This window comes from Bufo gargarizans, chromosome 9 (genome assembly GCF_014858855.1).
Source record: "Bufo gargarizans isolate SCDJY-AF-19 chromosome 9, ASM1485885v1, whole genome shotgun sequence".
Taxonomy (NCBI): Eukaryota; Metazoa; Chordata; class Amphibia; order Anura; family Bufonidae; genus Bufo; species Bufo gargarizans.
The window spans coordinates 148,297,564-148,323,654 of NC_058088.1; the positions used below are offsets into that span (position 1 = coordinate 148,297,564).

Genomic DNA, 26,091 nt, shown 5'->3' on the forward strand with positions numbered 1-26,091 from the left:
ATGTGAAAATCACACTGTTTATCTAACAAATACTCAGTTACTTTTTCTTTATCGATCTCTTTTAGAGCTTTCTTCAATTCATTCTTTGCTCCGACAAAATTAGATCCTTGGTCAGATCTAATCTCTGGCAGTATCTCTAATGACTATAAAAAACATCTCAAGGCGTTGAGGAATGCGTCAGTTGACATATCCTCTAACATTTCCAGGTGAATTGCTCTGGAGCTCAGACATGTAAATATTAGTCCATATCTTTTGTACTCCTTGCGGTTCTGTTTGGTGATGAATGGGCCAAAACAATCCATTCCGCTATAAAGAAGTGGTGGTGATGGGTTTACACGATCTGCCAGTAAATCTGCCATTCTTTGCTCTTTGGTGGGTCTACGTGCCTTTCTGCAGACTACACATTTACTTATATACTTTGCAGTAACTTTGCTTCCTTTCACTATCCAGTAACCACCTTCTCTCAAACAGCTTTGGGTAAAGCTTCTTCCTTGATGCAAGGATATGTATGTTGTGGTAGTGATCAATAATCAATCTTGTGAAGGTAGAGTTTTTGGGTAGAATTGCTAAATGCTTCACTCAGCTAGGTAATGATGCATTTTCCATTCTCCCTCCTACCTTCAGTATACCATCCTGCAGAACAAGATTTAGCTTGTACAATGGGTGGTTGTTTGGAAGCCTTTTAGGTTCTTGACTAAGTCTCTTCAACTCTTCACTGTAGAATCTCTGTTGAATGAGTCTTAGGACTGTTTCTTCAGCTTTCATTCTTTCTTCTACATTCAACAATTCCTTCTTTCTGATTCCCTTTGCCAAAAATTGAATTCGAGCTACTACATTTATGAGTGTATTCCATTTTGAACATCTGGCTAGTCTTTCAAGTATTTCATCTTGACACTTGGCAGCAGTGCTCAATGTTTGTACAACTTTTACATCTGGATCACCCATAGACAATTCTGTGTAACCTTTACTGGGCGTGATTTCCTTTTTCCCAAAGAAACTCTGGGCCTGTGAACCAACTTGAATTTTTCAATTCTGTTAAATTCAGGCCTCTTGAAGCATAATCTGCTGGGTTATGCTTTGTGTCAATGTGATTCCAATGTTCTGGATTTGTTATTTCATGAATTTTCTCAACTCTGTTGGCGACAAAGATATATGAAGCTAGATGCAATTATCTCCAATAGATACTTCAAATAAGAACTTCTTGTTATATACATTCCATCCCAATCCAAGTACGTTCTGGACTAGAAGATGATCAGAATTGAGATCTACATTGTTGATGCACGTTCAGAGTCACTGAAGGATTCCAGTACCTCTCTGTTGTTTGAGATAAATTTATGAAGGCGCAGGTTTCCTCTTGCTCATAACTCTTGGCTTTCTTTCACTAGTTTGATTGAAGATTCTGTGGACTCTAGACTTATAAGACCATCATCTACATAACATTTTTTCGTCAAAAAATTTGCTGCTGATGCGCAATCCTTTTAATTTTGATTGGCCGGGTACTTCATACCATAATTGGCTCAACCTGGAGACGATGCTGCTCCAAACAAGTGTACTTTCATTCTGTATTCTGCTGTCTCTGTTTCTGTATCTCCCATCATAGGAACCTCAGGAAGTCTTTATCTTCATTCGTCACATAAAACTGGTGGAACATCTTTTCAACGTCACACATGACTGCTACGGGAAACTTTCTGAATCTACAGAGTACTCCAGGCAAAGTGTTTGTAAGGTCTGGTCCTTTTAGTAGATGATCATTTAATGCAACACCATCATACTTTACTGAGCAATCAAATACTACTCTAATCTTATCTGGTTTCTTTGAGTGGTAAATACCTTGATGTGGGATGTACCACACTTCTCCTTCTTTAGGTTGTTTATTAACTTTCTCTGCATGTCCTTCTTCAAGGATACCTTCCATGAATTTCAAATAATCATTCTTGAGTTTGGGATCTCTTCCCATCCTTCTCTTCAAACATTTCAATCTTGATAGGGCAAGATTTCTGTTATTTGGCAGGTTGTTCTCTAAAAGGTAAGGGCATTTCAAGATGACCTTGTTGATTCTGCTGAATACTTTCTTCTAGAGTGTTTACGAACTTTATGTCTTCTTGAGATACACTTTTTTCTTTAGAACTTATGTCGTCAAAGTTGGATTCAAGGATCTTGATTACTTTTGCTAGACTTATAGGTTGGTAACTCTTGGACAGATATTCGATGAAACAATCCTTTCAACTGTCTTGAGTTTGCGATCTGCAGTTTTTTTCCAAAACCCCATCCTAGATCGGTTTAAACAGCATAGGGTTCACCCTTTCCTGCTGTGATTACCTTTCGTGGTACCAAGGCTTCGGGACAATCGTAACCTATCAACAGTCCAAAACCAAACTCCTTCAGCGGGGACATTTCATGAGATATGACAGATAGGTGCTCCCATGTATTGGCTGTTTCACAGGTAGGTATGCGATCTTGATCTAGAGGTATTTCGTCTTTTGTATAAGCTGGAGGTAGATCTAATGTGAAGTTTGAATGAAGTCATCTAACTCTCAGTCCTTTGACCCTTTGACTGTTCACTAATGTGTCTCTTCCCATCATCGTGGTGAGTTTGAGCTTCACTGGTTCTGTAGTCACTTGTAATTTCTTGCAGATTTCTTGATCAAGGAAGGTGACGTCTCTCTGGGCATCCAGTAGCGCATAGGCATATACCTTTTTATTCCTCCTTTTAGGATTTGAAATGCACAATGGTACAACCATTGATGTGCCGTTGCTTTCTCCTTCCCTCACTCTACAAGAAAATACTTATACTTTCTTTTCTTCCTCAGTATCTTTAGGTATTGAGGATTTATCTTTCATTGGATGTTCTTCATGTAGAAGTGTAGGATGGCGGCCTTTGCAAACGCTGCATGTGGCCTTTTTCTTACACTCCTTAGTAACATGGCCTTTTTATAGATTTCCAAAACACAATTGGTTATCAAGTACAACATTCTGCTTTTCTTCTGGGGACTTCTCCTTCAATTCTTGGCACTTGTGTATGGAGTGGTTCTCTCCACAGAACATACACTTGAAGGTAGTCTGAAGATTTGTCGGTTCTGTCTCTCTACTGATCCCAGTAGTAACTTTGAACTTGCTCTCGTAGGTATTTGGACCTTTAGCTGCTGTGTTGGTTGCAAAGCTAGTTGCTCTTGCACATCTTTTCTTTCTTGCAGGCCTTTCTTCTAAGGATTTTAAGACGTAAGATGATGTTACTGGATTACATGCTATCGGTGCTTTCTTATTGATGAACTCAGAAAACTCTTTAAAACTTGGGAATTTCTTGCCTAGATCTAACTGTTCAGTCACATAGCGATTCCATCTAGAAGCCACTTCTTCAGTTAGCTTGGCTAGTATCCTGTGGTTTTCTAGATAGTTTTTCAGTACTTCCAGTCCTTGAACATGTGGGATGGCACTGCTGCATGCTTGCAGGAATTTACCATACTTTTGGAGTCTGAAGTGTTCTTTAGGACCTATTTTAGGCCAGTTATTCAGTTCCTCTCTAAAGGCTCTTTGTACTAAGAAAGGATGACCATATCTTGCATTCAATCCCAAGCTTGCTTGTAGGATCTTCGTCTTTTCTATGGAAGTTACCTTCAAGAACTTCCTTGGCTTCTCCTCCAAAATATCTCTAAAGGTAGAATAACTTGTCAACTTGACTGAAGCAATAATGCTCAATGATCATCTCAAAACTTGCCGTCTCCTGAAAACATCGTCCAAAAATACTGTAGGTTCCGGAACGGGAAGTCTAGCTAGGACTGTTGTCTGTTGTCTTGCTGGGACAATGGTTGTAACACTCTACTAAGCATACAAGCAAGCTTGGGATTGAATGCAAGATATGGTCATCCTTTCTTAGTACAAAGAGCCTTTAGAGAGAAACTGAATAACTGGCCTAAAATAGGTCCTAAAAAACACTTCAGACTTCAAAAGTATGGTGACTTCCTGCAAGCATGCAGCAATTCCATCCCACATGTTTAAGGACTGGAAGTACTGAACAACTATCTAGAAAACCACAAGATACTAGAGAATCATCCAGTTCTATTTTCTCACCTAGTTCTGAATTAGGTGAGTCCTTTTCTTTATCTTTTCTGGTAGAGATAGAGAGTAAATTCACACACCCTTTTCCTGACACTGGATTAGGCCTCTCTGTCTTTCTGAGCAGGGATGGAAGGATAAAGCATAGTCTCTCACAAAAGCTCATTCATTTTTCTTATTGCTTTAACTTCATCATAGTTAGCTGCAGATGAAAGTTCTCTTATGAACTTTACTAAATCTTTAGTGACTGCAGTACATGTGTCCATGTTCCTTACAATATCCTGGGAAGGTGTCATAAACGACCGCAGGTTGACATATACTGCCATAAGCTCAGATTCAGATTCTTCTACCGTCTCTACCATATCACTCAAGTTCCTTTTTATACTTTCGTTTTTTTAGCTTTCCACAAATGCCTCTAATGTATAATTTCCACTTATCATACATTCGGGCAGACATTTTCTCTTTTAATGCTCCAGATTTTCCAGCATCTTTGGGGTTGGTTTTCTGGCACGTGATGAACATCTTAGTTCATTTGTTTGGACTAGATTTGTTTGAGGCAAGACTAATGCTGCATCAGACTCTTCTAACTCCGACAGGTTCTCTTGCTCTTCCCCTCTACTCTATCTATCTTTGTATCCTCCAATAGTGGCATGGTAATACTAGGCTCAGACATTTTACTTTAAATGCTATAACAATCAATACGAATATTAAAGGAACTTTAATATTGATAAATGCAGAAATAAATGACTTTCACTTTAAATGCAATAGCAATAGATGCAGGCAATAAATGACTTTCACTTTAAATGCAATAGAGTCCATGTATTACAAACAGTCCTTTGTCTTTTATTCCTGAACACGAAAATGTCTCTTTATGCCAAAACCTATGTGCAATGATAAGTAATAAAAGGGAATCTCTGACCTTATTCTGAAGTGAGGTAAGGGGAGAAAAAAAAGAGGGTTAATCCTGTACTCCTGAGATAGAAGATATGGGATAAACACACAGGGCGCCAGAGGTAAAGACCAAAGTGGAGGAGAAAGTGGGATAGAGTTCAGATTGTACTGAACAGCAAGGTACTAGACCCAAAAGCAGGGCAGCCTAGGTGATGGACTATATGCAGAAATACAATATATTAATACTGGAGTGAATCAAAAGGGAAAAAAATCACCACGTGGCGCCTAACTGCTAATAAGATATTGTATATACTTAAATAAGATGTACACCAATAGTAGGCCTTATAAATAAATAAAAAAATATCTATATATATATATATATATATATATATATAGATAGATAGATATATATGTAAAACTGGAATCAATATATATAAAAAATAGATAAAATAGATAAAAACTAATACATAGTAAATAGGGGCCCCTTACTGAAATTGAGGAGCGGGACACAGCAAAGCTCAGTGCTAATATGATAGAGCCATAAAACAGTTGGTGTATAGTATCAAATTGATCACATAAAAGCATATAAGAGGTGAAACAACACCGAAACTCACTTCACCAGGGAGGGGTGTAAAGGGATAAAGCTCAAGACACCCAAAACAACCACCTCCCTCGCCTGGCTCGCTTGTAGAGTGGTTGGAAGATACGGCAGTCCACAACTGGGAACTTCTGGTATAATCCTTTAATTGGTAAATAGGTCAGGTGGGCTCAACGCTTTTTGGGGATATACAAACCCCTTCCTCAGGAGCAGAGCAAGTAATAGGCTTATACAAGGTATTAGAACAAGCAAACATCTATATATAGCAGATTCAAAAAAAGGGGGGCGTGTTTGGCGCCAAAAAGATCGTCAGTGTCATTTCCAGAAGTGACATCACTAGTTACATATAGAGAACCTGAAAACATTTAAATACAATAGAAACAAAACACAATGTACAGTATACATTAAGTCTATATCTGTATAATCCAAAGTGGGCCCTAATTTGAATGCTATAGGGGCCAAAAGGAATATCGGGCTGGATATGATTGGGCGGAGAATGGGCTTCCGGTATATGGAACGCACCACCCGGAAGTGCGTTCCAAATCGTGGTCACAGAGTGTAAGAGATAGCTGGTGGTGTCAGTGAACAGTAGGTGAATGGCGGTGATAGTGTGCATATGGAATCCTAAAGGACGAAGAGAGGACTAATAACAATTATAATAAGGGCGAGACTAATCGTTCTGATATATGGAACGCATTGTCTGGAAGTTCCGGTATATGGAACGCATCGACGGCGATGCGTTCCACCTAAACTAATCATGATTTCCGACAGTTTGGGTCGCAAATAGAAGAAGGGGGTGGGATGGGAAATAATATGCATGGGACTCAAATACAGATCAAAGCAGGAACAAATGTCATTCTAAAAGGAGACGTGTCTGTTCTTGCTGTGATGTGATGCTCTGTGATGACTTGTGATGCTCTGTGATGACTTGCGATGCTCTGAGATGACTTGCGATGCTCTGTGATGACTTGCAATGCTCTGTGCAGACTTGCGATGCACTGACTTGGATACACTGCTGCAGGCTTTGGGCCTAGTGGCGGGAAACTAGCTGGCTGCAGTACATGGTCTCTCCGTGGATAGCGGGGCGGGCACTCTAGCTCTGGACTTTGGCCTCCCACCATGCATCTCTATCTCTCTCTAGGGATCGCAGGAGGGTTGGCGCTCTTTCTCTGACTATTTTGCCTTTTCCATTCTGCCACTAAGACTTGGCTGCAGTTTGACTAATGCACACGTTCTACGACCTCTATGGTAGCTCCGCTGAGGTGCCTTTGCTTGCTCACTCAGGGAACTGTTGCTGCGCAGCGGTATATGCTGGAGCTCTGCTGCTCTAATGAGCTGTTTTCTGTGCAAGTTGAGGAGCGCATCGCAGCGCATATATAACACTGCCGCCTCTGCAGCAGATAGTCCATGTACAAAACACGTGTTGAATAAAATATTTATAATTTGTTTGGATGGTATGATTGTATGGCTCAGTAGTTCGTTTGTATGGTGGAACTGTAAGTATACGTACATATAACCAGTTCAGTATACAGTTCTAATCACTATATTAACAGTAAGAACATTATATGACTGTTTAAATACCTATTTTGGCCTCTTGCTTCCATAAAACACAGCTCTTAGTGGAGTGTGTGTCTGTTCAGCTCCTCTCTCTGGTGAATAATGATTCCAGCAGCTCTTGCTAGGGGAATTTCCCACACAAGCTGTGTGTGAGGCTGGCTGTAATTGGTCAAAACTCCTGGGCTGTGTGAGGCTAGCTAGGATTGGTCAAGACTCCTGCTTAGCAACAACAGTTTAACTCTATGCTTTCTGTTGTGTCTGCTGTGTCATTGAGCTTACCTTATATTATATAATGAATCTTAAAGGCACATTATCTTTTTCTGCTTCTGTGGACACAAAATATAACTATTACATGACACCCAAACAGGAAGTCACTGTAAATAACTCTGCTTTTGTCACGCAAACATAGGAACTGTATTAAGGTTATTTTCAGGTCTAGCTGTATAAACATATAAGCTATGTTAGCAACCTAGGACAGGTCTTAGCTGGCCAGCTACACAGGTCGCTACCTCTTGAGAAGGATTGGCATGCGAGGCAGCTGGTTCGAGACAAGCAGGCAGGGATCAAACTGGTAGCGGAGTCCAGAAACACAAGCAGAGATAAAAGCAACCTTTGCAGGAAGCAAAGGACTTTGATGTTCAGGCACCTGGGAAGGGGGCTTGACCACCTTTACAGCTGCAAGTGGGCTAGGATTGGTCAGCACGGTTACATGTGCTAAACCAATAAATCACAGGAAGTGACACGTGCCGGCCCTTAAGGAAGTGCTACAGGGAACAAACCGAAAGCATGCTGTGCCCAGGGCTGGAAGGAAACAGTGGACCAGATTTATCACTGAACACAGAGCCCGGGTTTCCTAGTCTCTAACAACCAGCAAAGGTGTATTGTGAACACCTGTGTACCAACCTCCAGCCTGACTACTGACTCTAGCCACCTTCCCTGAAATTAGCCCGTCCCTCGGATTCCACTACTGCTACCTGCCCTGACCTCGGACTTGTCTCATAGATACACTTGTACGCTGCCTGCCCTGATCTTTAACTGGTCTCTAGACTCTGCATACTGCCTGACCTTCAGTGCTTCGCAAAAGTATTTCTGACCCGTGGGTCAGCCACCAACCACACTAGGACTACAGTATCTCAAGAGGTAGTGGCCTAGTGGCTCCACTGCAGAGAATTCCAGATCCCTGTATAGGGGTTAAATTGTGAATACTGGAGGACTGTCCGGATAACGCCCTTAGAGTTTAGCCCTAAGTCTAACCAGTTGGTTGGTACAGTGGGTCCATTAAATGAAATACACAGGGCTACCACCCTGAACAGGGCGAGCCCCTATCAGAACCTTTCCTTAAAAGCACCATTACACTGACTGATCTTTGGGCAGTGCAAATGCCAATGGACAATAATGCATCCATCAGCAGGCTCAGACTGGCCCACATGAAAACAGGTGAATCCCCCGGTGGGTCCCTTATAAAGGTGGGCCCCCAGCCTAGTATCTCAACAAGCCTATATCCATATAAAAAACTGGGTAGATTATTTAACAAACTACCCTTTTATTGTTATAGATGCATCAGAGAGCTGAGATAAGTTGTAGGTATGGAGCCATGCCAGCCAGTGTCCTTTTTTTCCCAGAGACCCGCATTCACAAAAATTTTGCAGGGACCCCCAGAATCCATCATCTTGAGCCTTTTATTGCTGCCTAGCACTATGTAAGCAGGTAGTATCTGCATGTACAGTAGCTGAACAGTGGTACCCCAGAATTAATTTTACTGGTGGGCCATAGGCACCCCACCCCCAATCTGACACTGTCTATCAGCAATCGTTTGCACTGTCCTGATTACACAGGCTGATGCAAACTAAATGCGTGAGGAATGATTGCTACTGCAGTCGTTCCCCCGTCATTATGTTCTATGTGTTATTAGCAGCACATCTCTGATTTCATCGGGCATTTGCTCGTTTATCGGCTGATTGTCTGATCGAATATACAAGCCTTATTCTCGTAAATTTTCCAGATTTTTGTTCAGTTTAACAGAGGTTTAACTCAAGCCCTAGATCCACCCTATTAATGCTCTGTGTTTCACCATTTAACAGTGAACCAGTGAACACAGAGGTGAAATGGTGGGATGTAAATAACTAATTACCACTGTTCACAGATATGATAACTAGGTTTAAATCGCAAGGGCTAAAAAGAAGTGCAGTGGCGTTTACTATTAATGCTTATGGCACCCTACAGTATGTTTGTGTCGGCCTACTAAATACTCCCTGAAAGACAGCACTGTTTCAGGCTCCTAAACCCTATATTAAAATGAAACCTGTATCCTCTATACAAAAATTTTGAAAACCAGATAGGAAAACATATACTTGTTTCTAATCTGTTCATATTTTTGATTGTAGATTTTTTATTCTACTTCTTGAACATGAATATGTAGTCTTTTACAGTTCTCACTGTAAGGGCTCATGCACAAGAATGTGTTTTTTGTGCATTCCGTATCTGTATGTCCACAAGTCCGTTCTGCTAAAAAAAAATAGAACATGTCCTATTCTTGCACATTATGTGGGCAAGAATAGGCATTATTAAAATGGATCCCCCCAAAAACGGATATAATACGGTTGTCACATGGATGTCATCCCTTTTTTTGTGGATCCAAGTTTTGCAATCCGCAAAATACATAGTCGTGTGAATAAGCCCTAATAGTGTCTCTTTAACTGCAGCTGTTTTGATCTCTCCGGTCTTTCCTGGTTAAATTACATGATCACGGTCCTCAAAGTAGCTGCCAGTTGGTGGCAGGAAGGAAAATCTGAAATAATCAGAATCAGAGCCCAAGTGAAGTCAGGCACTGTGAGAGCATCCAAAATACAGTATAACAAACCAAGAGAAGACAAAGACCTGGAGTAGGCCAGGAGTTATAGGGGTTTCCTGCGAGTTCAGATATATTTTTATATATGAGTTTTACTACAGTAAATCTGTATTTGTTTTGTTGTACAGGATTGATCTCAAGACTGAAGTATCCGGTGTGTTCTGTCAGAAGAATACCATCCACTGCTGGTCTTGGCTATGGTAAGAAGTAATACTATATTTGGGCAATTAAAGTGGTTTTCCAGGATTTTTATATTGGTGACCTGTCATCACCGTAGGCTATTCATATCAGATCAGTGGTGGTCCAACACACGCATCCCCTCTGATCAGCTGTTGCTGACTAGATCCAGATCCAGCTACAGGGCCACCTGTTGCATGAGCATCAGCGTGTCTTCAAAAATACATGAGGGATGAGGGACTACTGCAGCATGAATGGCATGAGCTGCCACTGTATGACCTAGAAACAAGACATGCTCGCTGCTGAAGCGGTCTGGTGCATGACCAAATTGTTCACGGTTTTCCAATGCTTGTACAGACACTAAAGCAAGTACACTTTTGAATTCCAGCAAGTTGGAGCGTCACAGATTAAGCTGTGCTGTAGCTGCAGACCATTCTGACACTGCAAGTCCAGGAGATAGTTACTCAGTACTCACCATGTGAGAATAACTGAAAAAAGGGACAGTCTCCTGGATATAGCCAGCACCTTGCGCAAGCCAGTGCATTAAAAAAAAAAGGCCATACAGGGAGCATGTGTTATTTCCCCCAGGATCAGGGTGGCTAGGATATTGTGCCCATTGTCGTTGACCACTTGCCCAGTTGTAGTCGTCGAGGTGACAGCCAACGGGATGTTTGCTGCTTGATATAAACAACTGCTCGCTGGTGTGGCTACTTTCTCCCAGGCTGATCAGCTCCAACATGGTGCAACAACGCTTGACTTGACACATGTGATAGGAAGGATGGGTAGTGTGAGTGACGCTGTGTCCTGCTGCTGTTGGGAACGGGATCGTATCCATGGAGGAGGAGATGGAGGAGGCAGGTAAGGGCCTGCCAACCCCATGATATGGTGGGAAGGGGTCATAAAGGCCTGGTTGGTGCTCTCCACTGCCACAAATAATATTGACCCAGTGGGCAATGAAAGGCATGTACTGTCCCTAGCCATAACAGCAGCTAAGGTGGCTGTGAAATGTAGACGCCAAGTCTTCTTCATATCAATCAGATTTCTGAGCATCCCCTCCAGGATGTGAAGGAGCGGAATGACCTTATTCATCCCGTAGTTCTGTCAACTCAAAGGGCCTGCGGAAATGGCACGTGTGACACAATTCTGAGCTGCCACTGGCTAACATGGAAATTTCATTGGGGAGTAGACCTGTCCATTTGCAGTTTTAAGAAATTGTTGACCGCCTTCCTCTGCTCGTTCGTACAGGAGGTCTAACATATGGAGCATGAAGTTCCAACTGGTTGTCACCCAGTTCCTGAAGTCTTCCACCCAACTCCAAGACGTGTGGGATGAATGTTGTAATTCCACTCCTTCACGTTGTAAGAAATATGATTATTGACAATATTAATAATAAATAAGATTATAATATTGAACAACAAAAATATTCCTACGTAAGCTCTAGGGGATGGTAGCGAAGAAAGCACACCAACAAAAAGTGTATATAAAAAGAAAAATGAAAATATATACAGAGTCAATTGCGCAATATTAATATTGATAACACACAAATAAACCAATTACCCTAACATAAAAGGAAAACCATGTTAAGCAATAAAACAGATATTTAACAAACTATAACCCAACCTATATACAGTCAGGTCCATAAATATTGGGACATTGACACAATTCAAAAATGTTTTGCTCTATACCCCACCACAATGGATTTGAAATGAAACTAACACGATGTGCTTTAACTCCAGACTGTCAGCTTTAATTTGAGGGTATTTACATCCAAATCAGGTGAACGGTGTAGGAATTACAACAGTTTGCATATGTGCCTCCCACTTGTTAAGGGACCAAAAGTAATGGGACAATTGGCTTCTCAGTTGTTCCATGGCCAGGTGTGTGTTTTTCCCTCATCATCCCAATTACAATGAGCAGATAAAAGGTCCAGAGTTCATTTCAAGTGTGCTATTTGCATTTGGGATCTGTTGCTGTCAACTTTCAAGATGAAATCCAAAGAGATGTCACTATCAGTGAAGCAAGCCATCATTAGGCTGAAAAAAAAAAAAACTATCAGAGAGATAGGAAAAACATTAGGTGTGGCCAAAACAACTGTTTGGAACATTCTTAAAAAGAAGTAACGCACCGGTGAGCTCAGCAACACCAAAAGACCCGTAAGACCACGGAAAACAACTGTTGTGGATGACCGAAGAATTCTATCCCTGGTGAAGAAAAAACCCTTCTCAACAGTTGGCCAGATCAAGAACACTCTCCAGGAGGTAGGTGTATGTGTGTCAAAGTCAACAATCAAGAGAAAACTTCACCAGAGTGAATACAGAGGGTTCACCACAAGAGCCTCAAAAAGGAAGGCCAGATTGGAGTTTGCCAAACGACATCTAAAAAAGTCTTCACAGTTCTGGAACAACATCCTATGGACAGATGAGACCAAGATCAACTTGTACCAGAGCGATGGGAAGAGAAGATCATGGAGAAGGAAAGGAACTGCTCATAATCCTAAGCATACCACCTCATCAGTGAAGCATGGTGGTGGTAGTGTCATGGCGTGGGCATTTATGGCTGCCAATGGAACTGGTTCTCTTGTATTTATTGATGATGTAACAGCTGGCAAAAGCAGCAGGATGAATTCTGAAGTGTTTCGGGCAATATTATCTACTCATTCAGCCAAATGCTGGACGGCGCTTCACAGTACAGATGGACAATGACCCAAAGCATACTGCAAAAGCAACCAAAGAGTTTTTTAAAGAAGTGGAATGTTATGCAATGGCCAAGTCAATCACCTGACCTGAATCCGATTGAGCATGCATTTTACTTGCTGAAGACAAAACTGAAGGGAAAATGCCCCAAGAACAAGCAGGAACTGAAGACAGTTGCAGTAGAGGCCTGGCAGAGCATCAGAAGGGATGAAACCCAACGTTTGGTGATGTCTATGCGTTCCAGACTTCAGGCTGTAATTGACTGCAAAGGATTTGCAACCAAGTATTAAAAAGTGAAAGCTTGATTTATGATTATTACTATGTCCCATTACTTTTAGTTCCTTAACAAGTGGGAGGCACATATGCAAACTGTTGTAATTCCTACACCGTCCACCTGATTTGGATGTAAATACCCTCAAATTAAAGCTGACAGTCTGCAGTTAAAGCACATCTTGATCGTTTCACTTCAAATCTATTGTGATGGTGTATAGAGCCATAAATGTTAGAATTGTGCTGATGACTCCAATATTTATGGACCTGACTGTATGTGGGACAGAAACAATTAAATTACAAAACTATTTCACACATTCCTAGTCAAAAGAATCCTAGACATAACTCTGACCTGTCCCTATGCCAAATTTTGCCCATGTTTTATACTAATCTTTGGGATCTTGGAACTCACTCCCCCTCCCATCAGAAAATATTTCCTACTTCGAAGGCCGGTTTTGATCTCTGTGTGTTCCTTCCCACCAGGAGAATAAAAGGTGTCACATTTTCCCACACCTTGCATATTATGAGAACTCTATTCTCCTGTCATTTGCACATTGTGATCAGATAACACTGACTAGAGACATCATGACTGGTTGTGATACAATCTAAAATTGAATGTATACCTGGGTGCGGGGCACTCTATATTTGGTGACACATGTGAGTTAGTTGGAGAATGGTTTATTCAGATAAAACAATAGACAATAAACAATAAGTAATAAATAATAAAATCATAATAAAAACAATGGGACTTTGTTTTTATTATTTATTACTTATTGTCTATTGTTTTATCTGAATAAACCATTCTCCAACTAACTCACATGTGTAACCAAATCTAGAGTGCCCCCCCCCCCCCCCCACACAGTTATATATTCAATTTTACTTTGCCACAGCACTGGGGGTGCTGAGGGGAGTGCACCTACCCATTAGGACGACTGGTGAGCCACTTACACTACGGTGTTTTTCTTTCAAATGTGATACAGTCTTGTATTCTTATTTGAAAGGGAGAGTCCATCTGCCCTCATGATGCCATAGAAATGTAAATGATTGTAAACACTTCTGTAGACATCCTGATTAACAATACAGATGGCTTCTCTACAACAATTGACCCCAAGAAAATTAATTAGAAAAACCTTTTCATCTGCTATATCAATGACTCTACAAATCTGATATAGTTCACTCAATTCATTAAATTATAACTCAACCCATAAGACATTTTATACGACCATATCTTTACAACGTCCTGGAAGGGATGCTAATAAATCTGACTGGCAAAGGGACAGAAGATGTGGCGCCTACATCTCACAGCCACTTGAGCCCTGTGGAGACTGAACTGGCACAGGAGGAGGAAGCCCAGGAATTCTACACAGAACTAGATAGTTTATCTGCCCAAGCGACAGGAGAGGAGCAGGAGGAGCTATAGGGCAACGAGGAAGACGATGCAGATGACCACGACAGACCATGGCAGTATGCAGTGGAGATGGAGGCAGGGAGTCCCTCCAAGTGCAAATGACCAGATGTATGGTGAGTTGCTTGCGTAGTGACAGCGCATTATCTCCACTCGGCAAAGGGATGACTACTGGCTCTCCATAATGTTAGACTCTCGCTACCTGTCCAAAATGGGGACCTTTTTTACACCTTCTGAGAGGGATGAAAAATTCAACTACTATGGAAACATCCTTTGTAGTCGGTTGGTTGCTGCCTACACGCTCCATCGCCCATCCTCACAAAGTTCTAACCGGGAGGACTCTCTACGCTCACACTCCACTGCTATGACTGCTGGAGGGGGTGGAGGGTGCAGGAGCAGCACCAGCTCCATCAGCAGCCTCTTAAGTCTTGAATCTCTGATGAGCAATTTTCTTCACCCACCTTCTGAAGAAACCACCCAGCAGCAGAATGACATGAAGCAGAACCTGAACCGCCTGAACTGCAGGTGGTGGCATACTTGGACTGCAATCTACCAACCCATATCCAAGATCCCCTGGACTACTGGGCAGCCAAACTTGAATTGTGGCTGGAACTGGGCAAGTTTGCCCTGGGCAAGCTTTCCTGCCTGGCCAGTAGTGTGGCATTAGAGCAGGTGTTTAGTGTGGTGGGTGGCATAGTTACCCCAAAGAGAACTTGCCTTTTAACTCAAAATGTTGAGAGACTAGCCTTTTTAAAGATGAATCAGGCCTGGATAAACCAGGATTTCCAAACACCGATGCCTGATCATTCTGGCTGTAATCATATGACTGTACTGCGCTGCCACACCAGGACATTGTAACAAATGTCCTGTTACTTCTGCTTACGTCCTGCTAGCACTATTCCGATGATGTCACCCGCCTAATGCCACACATCTGCTGCCTCTACTGCCATCTGCCCCTACTGTGGTCTGCCACCATCTTGTGTGATTATCGCCACTCCTGTGTCCACCCCCTTCCCACTCTGTTCCAGGGCCACTGTTGTGACTCTTCATGCTGTTGCCACCCTCAGCAGACTGTTACGGGGCGACTAGTGTCCCTGTTTGGCCGTGTTGACATCACCATTTATTTTTCCGTTCTTCTGATCAGTCAGAAAAACAGCAAATAAGAAGGCCCCTATTACATGGTCAATATTTTGCATCAGGATTTGCTCATGATTTGGAAGCCAATAGCAGGAGTGGGTCCAAAACACAGAAAACATGCAAATATTTCCATCACATGTTATCTCTATTTTGGACCCACTCCTGTTTTTGTCTTGCCAATAAACCTTATTGGCGCTGCCTCCATGTCCTTTTTTTGTTTCACAAAAATGTCATTGGGCCATCTGCAGGGGCATTCAGTGTTTTATATATATTTTTAGCTTTACTGAAGGACGCTGTATGTTTTTTTTTGTTTAGCTAGGGGTTAGTTAGGAATGTTGGTCGTCTGCTCGATGTGCGTGGCCATATATGTGACCTGCCTGTCATTCAGATGCACAGTAACTGTTTCGCTACCAGAAAGGGCTAGCTATGCATGTTGCTGCACTGCACAGTGATGTACACCAGGTTAGATTCTCCCTAAAATTTAACTGCAGGCCGGTATAGACCTGATTTAACACGCTTTGTGACAAATTAATATGTATAGAAGCCTACCAAGTTTAGTTGAAATCGATGGTTGCGGTGAACGCACACAGGTGACATACGCACCGCCTTTCCTGCCGCCGAGCTCCCAGCCCTATGTGAAGCCGCTCCAGCCATCGTTCTGCCCCCCGCTGTCTGCTATGCCGCTGCCCCACCGCCTGTTGCTGTCCTGCAGCCTGCTGCTCCATCGCCTGGCCATCTTGTTCTCCTGAGCATGAAGCAAAATATAGTGGACTCCCCGGCTCTGGGAGATCGGGAGCTGAGTGAAGCCGAACGCAAAACTGAAGATTAGAAGTGACAGGAGGAGGACTGATTTGGCGGGTGTGAGTGCCTCCCTTCCTCCCCCCTTCCTTGGTGATGAGGTGAGATGTACAGATGCCTCTTTTCGATTGGAGCTCTGTCTATTTAATAAGCTGATACAGCAGTGGAGTGTGGGTGTAAGCTGAGGGGTGTTGAAGGGGCCACGATAACTGGTCCTAAAGTGCACATGTGGAATTCGGGTGGCCCCCCCCCCCCCCCGCCCCCTCCTGGCAGCTTGCACCTAGAAAGAAAGCTTGGAACATGGTAGAGGAGGAGGAGTGCTGCTGATTGTGGGCGAAAAAAGAGTGCTGTGGTCCTCGACTGGGAGGCTTTACTAGCTTGGTCTTTCCACTTTGGGGCTTGTAGGGGGCGAGTTAGAACTGCCCCCCCCCCCACCCCACCGAAAGGGGAGTCCAGAACTGCAGGGTCAGCGACGCGTGGCCAATTACCCAGTTCCCCACATGGATGGCCCGGACTGCTGGATTTTGTAAATTGGAAGACATTTGGTTGCCCATAAAGAAAGATCTGCTAGTCTCCAAATAACTGTGGACAAGACTGAGACAACTAACTGCACCAATTATATTAATTGGAACGCGAGTTTGCTATAGTATGTGTGATCTGCTATTTGATTTACAGTGCTATATAGGAAACGGTTTGAAAAGAACTGAGAGCATGAACTAATCCAACTAACCCAAATAACCAAATAACTGCTACTGATCTCTATGCTATTAATTACCTGAGACTGTTAGTCTTACAATTACGAGAGCTTTTCATTTGTTTTTGTTTTCTGTGTATATGGAACTAATCAACTAAGTTAATCGCACTAATTGTACTAAATGCAAGGATAATTATTATACGGACTGTTAATTGATATACAAACGCATAAACTAGTGGAACTGGCTAATTACTCACATATGAATGCTAGACTAATGTATTGTTGTTTCTGGGTTTGTGTGTTGATTCTCCCTCTCTGACTGTTTTATCTGGTAGAGTACTTCAGATTTGGCTAAAGAGAAAGGGGAGGAGGAGGGAAAAGGAAAAAAGGGGAAAAGTGTGGATAACAGAGAAGTCTCTAGAGATGGCTAGACAGGGGGCAGAGAAAAAGAGCAAGGGGCAATTGGAGTTAAATACTTCATTCTCCCCAATGCTTAAAAAAACAGAAAGATCTAAGCAATTACTCCTGAGTCCTGACCAACATGCAAGGACAGACCAGCCCTTCTAAAAAAAAAGAGAAAAAAAAAGAGGATATGTCTCAAGGTCAAGAGGGTGAGTCTCTTTTGGAGGAAAATTCTAACCTGAAATTATCCGAGGAAAGTTTTCAGTCTGGGGAGAGAGGTAATAAACAGCTAAAGGAGGTGAAGGAAAATTTTTCTACAAAAGAGGAGCAGGTTCCTAGCCTGCAAGATATATTTCAAGAAAAAAAAAATGCAGTTTGGCAATACAAGACCCCTCTCTCCAGACTGGAAATATTAGAGAGTCAGTGGGGTTCCTCAGAGCGGATTGAAAAATAAATTATTAGATTTAGAAAACAGGTCTAGGAATCCCAGAGGATGTGTAGGGGCAAGACCCCTGTGCTTTTATACAAACCTGGTTGATGGAACAACTGGGCCAAGACATCTCGGATTATAATAACTTTGTGGAACGGGCTTATAGATTGCCGTCAAAGCCGCCCTCTACCAGAATGAGACCGAAATCAATCTATTTTAATTTTTTTTATCGGTTAGGGATAAGGAGGAGCTACTACGCAGGTCAAGGAAGAGAGGGAAGCTAGGATACTTAGGCGCAACAGTAATGTTATTTCCTGACTATGCAAAGGAAACAGTAAAGGAAAGAAGTCGGTTTACTGATGTAAAAAAAACTCTGCATTTAAATAATGTGAAATATTCTATGATGTTTCCGGCTAAGCTGAGGATTGAATGGGAAAATAAAATCAGGTTTTTTGATACAGCGGAAGCGGCTGGAGAATGGATTAAAGAAGAGATAACGAGTTGAGGGGTATACGGGCTGGGTGTGGGCTGGGAGGGGGAAAAGCTAAGATAGAGAGCTAGGGCTGAAGCTATCCTGGGTCATTCAGAAGGGATGGGCAGGGTGGGTATCCTGCTGTGCTGCTTGTTCTCTTTTTTTTTTTCTCTCTCCCTCCTCTGTTCTTTCTCTCCCTTTTTCTCCTGGTGGTCCTCAACTATATTCTGGAAATGGTCAGCTATATATATAGGTTTTTATGAGAATCATCTCATGGAATATCAGGGGTCTGAGTAGGGGCGTAAAGATAGTCGCGGTTTTTGATGCAATACACAGGTCTCTCCCTGCTATAATCTGCTTACAAGAAACACATCTAACAGTTGAGACGATAACTAGGGTGTCCAGACTGTGGATGCAGCACTCCTTTCATTCAGTTTATTCATCATATGCGAGAGGCGTGAGTATATTAATACATCGTGATATAGATATCAAAATAGTGAAAACAGCTATAGATAGGGAGGGCTGTTATGTCCTGATGGACTGTATACTGGAAGGAAGAGCATGGATAATAGCAAATGTTTATATATCCGCCACCCTTTAAAACAGACGTCCTACAAAAAATTCACGATTTTGCGCTTAACGCAGGGGATAAACCACTCTTAGTTATAGGAGATTTCAATAATGTAATGGATGGTAAAATAGATAGATGTAGATTAGGTAATACTCAAGATTTCTGCACGGGATCTAAATAAAAAAAATATCACAGAGGAAATGGGTTGGATTGATATTTGGAGGGTAATGTACCCAAAATTAAAAAAATACTCATGTTTTTCAAAGACCCACAGGAGTCTATCACGGATTGATTTAGCTTTCACAAACAATAAAGGTTGATTTGATATTGAACTGGTTAAATACGGACAACGCGGGATTTCGGATCACAACCCAATTATTCTAAACATAAAAACAATTAAAAAAAAAGAGGGATGAATATAAATATAGGATGGATAAATATAATGGGTATACACGATATGATCTTGAAAGAGATAATGGAGTATTTTCATATGAACGATGGTTCAGCGGCAATTAATATGGTACGGGAGGCTGCAAAGGCCTTTATTAGAGGGATTATCACAAAATACACAGTAACATATAAGAAAGGAATAAAGAAAAAAATAGCGGATTTGGAACAAGAGACGAAAAAATATGAAAAACAGTATATTGAAAATCCCATAGAGCAAAACTATAAAGAGTGGATAGAGAAAGTTTCCAAATTGGAAGATGAACTGTTCTTATTGGCGGAAAAACAAAAAAGAAAATTATGTGAGGGACAATTATATCTACGCACATATACTGTGCAAAAAGCTAGCGGCTTTGGTAGCGGCCCAGACAAAAAAAATAATTTTATCCACTGTTTAGTAGATAAATTAGGATACAAAACTACTGAACAAACGGACAAAAAGAACTGCTTAAAGAATATTTTGAAGATATATATATAGTAGCAAGATAAACAAGAACTCGGCGCAAATACAATCGTTTTTGGATAAAATTACTATTTCCATGTTGACAATAGATCAAAGGGAAAGTCTGGAAGCCCCTTTAAACTCTTTAGAAGTGGACAAAATACTATCCAGGATAACAAAGAACAAGACCCCAGGAATAGATGGTATTCCGTTTGAAGTTTATGCCCAATATAAAGAAATATTAACTCCAAAATTGCTTACAATGTGGGCTGCCTTCGAGGAAGGTAGGAAAACTGCCAGATTCCCTGAGAGAAGCCTTAACGACACTTATTCTAAAACCTGGAAAAGATCCGGTCCTTCCGGATTCATACCTCCCCATTTCATTAATTAATACTGACAATAAAATATTAGCTAGGATTCTGGCAGCTAGACTCAGGAGTGTGGTTTCGGTGCTTGTTCATGAGGATCAGACGGGATTTATGTCAGGCAAAACTACAACTGATAATATTATGAGATACTTTGTGAACACCCAACTTGAACGCACAAATTGCGGCGAACGAATGATTGTAACCATAGATGCCTCAAAAGCTTTTGACACTATAGAATGGCCCTTTTTAATTATAACATTGAAGAAAATGGGATTTGGTGATAATTTTGTGTCATGGGTAAAGCTATTATATACTGAAATTTCTGCAAGGGTGATATTGAATGGAGAATATTCTGATAAAATACATATTGGCAGAGGGGTTAGACAGGGTTGTCCCCTTTCCCCTCTGCTATTTGCCATAGTCATGGAGCCGTTAGCTGATATGATCAGGCAAGATAAAGAAATTGTGGGGTTCAGGTTCGGTGACTACAAAGAAAAAAATGCTCTATATGCAGATGACATTATGCTGTTTGTAGGCTCTTATGGATCACTTACTAAGATTTTCCAGGTATTTGATAATTATAGGAAATATGCTGGACTTAACATAAATTGGTCTAAATCGGCCTGTGTCCCAATTGATCCTCTGAACAATTTTATACAGGGATCACTGGAAATTAAGAGGATTAATGAACCTGTTACATATCTGGGCATTCAAATAACCCCAAACCCTAAAGACTATGTTCAGTTGACTGTGGTCCCTAAAATACAGGAAATCAGGAAGAAAATAGATGTATGGAAAAGATTATATGTCTCGATGGCAGGCCGTATTTCCTTGGTGAAAATGTGTTTATTACCCTCCCTGAATTTAATCTTGTAGAATACACCAGGAATAATGCCCAAAATAATTCTTAAAATAATAGCTAGTCTTTTAATGGATTTGATATGGCGAGGAAAAAAAAACAGGATAAAAGCACGAATATTGTGCATCCATGAGAGGGAGAGCGTACTATCAGTCCCAGATTTGGAACTTGACTTTATTTCTGGCCATATTAAAAACATGATAATATGGAGTAATACGCAAAGATACAAGACCATAATAGCAGGGATTAATAAAAGGCTGGATAACTGTAGTATTTTTCAATTAGCGGAAGCCGGCATTTTGGTACAACAGAAATGTAGTAAGATACCGTTATTTGAGCTAATGGCCAGGGTTAGGAAGGAAGCAAGAGAATTGTGGCCCCAGAGTGGATTCCATGTTGACACTGTATTGTGGGGTAATACTCACTTTAGAGAATTAAAGTCAATCGAATAGAAAATTTGGTGGAAACATGGAATTTACAAAATGGGCCAGGTATGGAAAGAGGGGGATATAATATCATATGAAGATCTTAAAAATAAGTATGGACTGGGCAATAAAGAGCTGAGTTTTTTTTACTTACAAATAAAACAAGCACTGATGTTAGGAAAAGGCACGCAAATTGTTACCCTTCCGCAGCCTTTAGTTAATATTTCTAAATTAATAGCAGGGGGAAATTAGTTTCTAAAATATATGGGGGGCGGAGCTTGGCAGCAGAGCGAGACACACATGACGATGTGAGCTCTGCTCTGGGTCCAGTGGAAACGAGCTTGATTCCTGATTCCTCTACAAGCCAGAAAATGAGCAAGACCCTGAGAGACAGGTCCAAAGACGCTCTAGGACCGAACAAACCCGGCACTGGACACAGAGAAATGGACAAATTTGTCTGAAAGCAAAGCACTGCTGGGGGGAAACAGGTTTCAATCGATCTTAGAGCCACAATACCAGTATCTCTGGTCAACGCGATCAATTAAATTCTTAGGGGTAAACATAATCTCAGATCCCAACTACTTATATGAAGAAAACTTCCGAAACCTTCCCAAGAACATTACAGCCACCATAGACTCATGGAGTATCCCCTTTACCTCTTGGTTCGGAAAACGTACTTTAATTTAGTCCATCTTAGTTTCCAAAATTCTGTATCACATGTCGGCATTACCCATTCCTTTACCAAAGGCCTTCTTCACACAAATGAGGCAATGCTTTTCAAAAATCACGCCCGCGTCTCACTCAACTTTGATACAACCAAATAGGCTTGGGGGGATGGGCCTACCCAACATGGCAGTCTATTATAGGGCAGTACAGGGGATGAGGTGTTTAGAATGGATCAGGTGCTCAGAAAATAGACTGGATATCTTAGCAGAATCAGGAGATATGAGACCCCCTCTGATAACCTTCCTACTTTCACCACATAGTGATATGACCCAGCAGATTAGTTCACTAAGCAACATGGTGAAAACCACCTTGAAAATATGGCATTCTGATCTGGCTAAAATATTACTCTCAAATCATTAAGTATCACCTGTGCTTCAGGTGAGAGATATTCTATGGGGTTCTGGGAGGACCTTCAGCTCCACTTTGTCGGAGGATACTCTAGACATGTCCCTTCCAGTGGTTGACCTGTTGGACCCTGCAGGGTTTCTCATAGACAGCTGGGACGTACATCCTAAACTACAATCACTATCTTTTATTCATAAATTGCGCATCAAATAATACCTAGGGAAGAAAAAAGCTTTGCCCAACAAGTCTAAAACAAATTTGAAAAAATGATTCTTGCAAATGTACCCCCCCCCCCCCCCGAAAAAAAAGTGGCACAATTATGCTCCATGCTAGTTTCCCAGGCCAGACCCGACACATATAGCTTCATCCGTAAGTGCGAAAAAGACCTTGATATTCAATTCTCAAATAGGGAAATCTCAGAACTATGCTCTAATGCACCAAAGGTATCTAGATGCGTAAAGCTTCAGGAAAACATTTAGAAGGTGATCACCAGGTGGTACTATACGCCTCAAAAACTACACTTCATTTACCCTGAGTGTGACCCAAAGTGCTGGAGGTGTCTTGGTGCTGAAAGCACAATCCTTCACATCTGGTGGTCTTGCCCCGGCATCACCGCCTTCTGGCAACAAGTCTGCTCAATATGCACAATAATAAGTAACGCACAGATCTTACTTTTGGAAAAAAGGTGTTTATTGGGATTATTGGGAGATATCAAATGCCATAGACAAGTCACTTCTCTGTTAGGCCAACTCTTAGCGGCTGCTAGAGTTCTGATCGCGTACAACTGTAAAAGTGAAACAGCCCCTTCTTGTTCACAATGGATAACAAAATGTGACGCGATATATAGGATGGAGCAGATAGCAGGGTGGGAATCCAAGAGGTCTCACGAAGCTACCTGGTTTCCATGGAAAAAATTCTGACAGTTTTCTTCTTAGCGTCTGAAGGACACTCTTCCAGATCGCACTTTCTCCAGTAGGAAGACCCCCCCCCCCTTCCCTTTCATTCCCCCCCTCCCCCCCCCCCAATGTTGGCACTTATGTAACTGCTGACAAACAATGTAATATGTGAAAATTGTACCCTCTTGTGGGGAATTTTGTCTTTTCTGTATTTCTCTGCTCATCATTTCTTAATAAATAATTTTAAAACAAAAACAAAAAATATATATATGAATGTCTGTTACATCAAAAGGCTAAGAGAAGAGCAGTTAATAGTCTAATGCACAAATGGCAAGATGTTTTAAATTCCCAGCGGGAAGAGTTTTGGGAATTGGCCATACAGGCAAAAAATAGGGTTTCAAAGAACTTTTCCCATAGAATTACTTAATTTAATATATTATATAGTCTATACTACTCCTCCCAGATTCTAATGAAGTGCTATAAATCTAAAGATTTTAGTTGTCAAAAATGTGGGGCGGTAGGAGTGGACGATGTCCATATACTTTGGACATGTAAAAAAATTCAAGAGTTCTGGGAAAAGGTTAATGAAAGAATAGAGAAATATCACCGGTTTAAAGTGCCTAGGCAATTTGAAACATGCATTTTGGGGGTGATGGATAAAATGGATACCCCCCAACATCAAGATATAGCATCCAAACTCCTATTTCAGGCCAGGATGTGTATTATTTGACACTGGGGAGGTAGTGCTGTCCCCACGGTTAAGGAATGGGAGAATCTCACTAGAGCCTCGCTTGCCAGAGAGGAATTTCATCTGGTAAATATTAAGAAAAAATATAGATTTGTCAGAACATGGCAGAAATGGCTAAAATAGTGGCTGTTCTTGGGGATGGTGGTTATTAAGAGTCGAGGCTGCGGGGGGAGAGGGAAAATGGAGGGGGAACCTTGTTAATTAATTAATTTAATTTTTTTTCTCCCTGGAGAGGGAGCAGGCAGCGGGTAAAAGGAGGTGGGTGGGGAAATTGTATATCTAATGATATGTAATTAAAAGACTGTTGAAAAAAAAAATTGTATAGAAGCTAATTTTGGGGAAATATTCGGGGAGGCGACAAAATCGCATTTTTGAAACCTTCGCTCATCTCTACATATCAGAGCAAATACCAAGCCATGAGGAAATGGAGAAGGGTACAAAAATTTCTGCTGCACTGAAAGTTCCGAAGAGCACAGTGGCCTTCGTAATTCTTAAATGGAAGAAGTATGGAACAACCAGGACTTTTCCAAAAGCTGGTCGGCCCTGCAAACTAAGTAATTGGGAAAAGGGCCTTGGTAAGAGAGGTGAGCATCAAAGATCCTGTGTGCAGATGGGAGAAACTTCCAAAGGGTCAAACATCACTGCAGCATTTCTCAAATATGGGCTTTATGGCAGAGTGGACAGAAAAAAAGCCTCTCTTCTGTAAAAGACAGACGAAAGTTTGCAACAAACTCTCAGACAGTGAGAAACAAGATTCCCTGATCTGATGAAACCAAAATTAAACTTTTTGGCCTCAATTCTAAGCATCATGTTTGGAGGAAACCAGGCACTACTCAATACCATCCCTATGTAACGCACCTAGTTGATCAGTTAGGATCTCAACTGCGGAAGCAATGGACATCCACTATTATCCCACCACCCTTGTGTTTGGCTGTGGGATTCACAGTTACTCAGTATGTACCCCAGGCGTCACTCTCAGTCTTAGGCGGAGAGTTTGGGGTAACAAAATCATTTACCGCTATCTATCTAATTAGTTTTACTGATGGTAAGGAGGGACTCTCAGAATTACAGGAGTCACTAGTTAGTATAAGCTTGTGCAACGTTCAGAGTTAGCATCTAGTATGCGATAGCTTCAGAGTTAGTATATAGCATGTCCTCAGTTTAGTATATCATAGGTGCAAGGTTAGTATATAGCATGTCCTCAGTTTAGTATATAGTATGCCATAGGTTCAGAGATAGTATAGCATGTCCATAGTTTAGTATACACTATGCAGTAGGTTCAGAGTTAGTATAGCATGTCCACAGTTTGATATATACTATGCAGTAGGTTCAGAGTTAGTATAGCATGTCCACAGTTTGATATATACTATGCAGTAGGTTCAGAGTTAGTATAGCATGTCCACAGTTTGATATATACTATGCAGTAGGTTCAGAGTTTGTATAGCATGTCCACAGTTTGGTTTATACTATGCAGTAGGTTCAGAGTTTGTATAGCATGTCCACAGTTTGATATGTGTGAAGGCAGTTTGCCTGGATTTGTGGGAGGGGCTGAGGTCCGCCTCCAGCCTATTTAGGGCACCCCCTTTACCTGGCTCCTGCACCATTCGAGGTCTGAGCTTTGAGGGAGGAAGTCGCTTGTGGAGTTACTGGAGAGTTGCTGAGTCTTGGAAGTTCTGCGTCACTCGGTTCACTGTGGGTCGCGTTTGCCCGGTATACTATGAGTCATCCGTACGGTACAGCTGGGGCCTTACGGCTGCCCCCTGTACCGGCTCGTTTCATTTCACCAAACTTTGCACTCATGTCACAAATTCTCGTTACAAGTCACAAACATTCATGTCT

General features: G+C 41.6%; 1 protein-coding gene across 3 annotated transcripts in view; it reads left to right on the top strand.

The window, feature by feature from the left end:
* Positions 1 to 26,091, top strand: part of BTK (Bruton tyrosine kinase) — a 474,008-nt gene that overhangs the window by 366,890 nt on the left and 81,027 nt on the right. For all 3 annotated transcript variants that reach the window (XM_044306622.1, XM_044306621.1, XM_044306623.1), the window contains one exon: positions 10,076 to 10,147. In XM_044306622.1, coding sequence (XP_044162557.1) covers positions 10,076 to 10,147 — 72 coding nt within the window. The remainder of the gene's footprint in view (positions 1 to 10,075; positions 10,148 to 26,091) is intronic.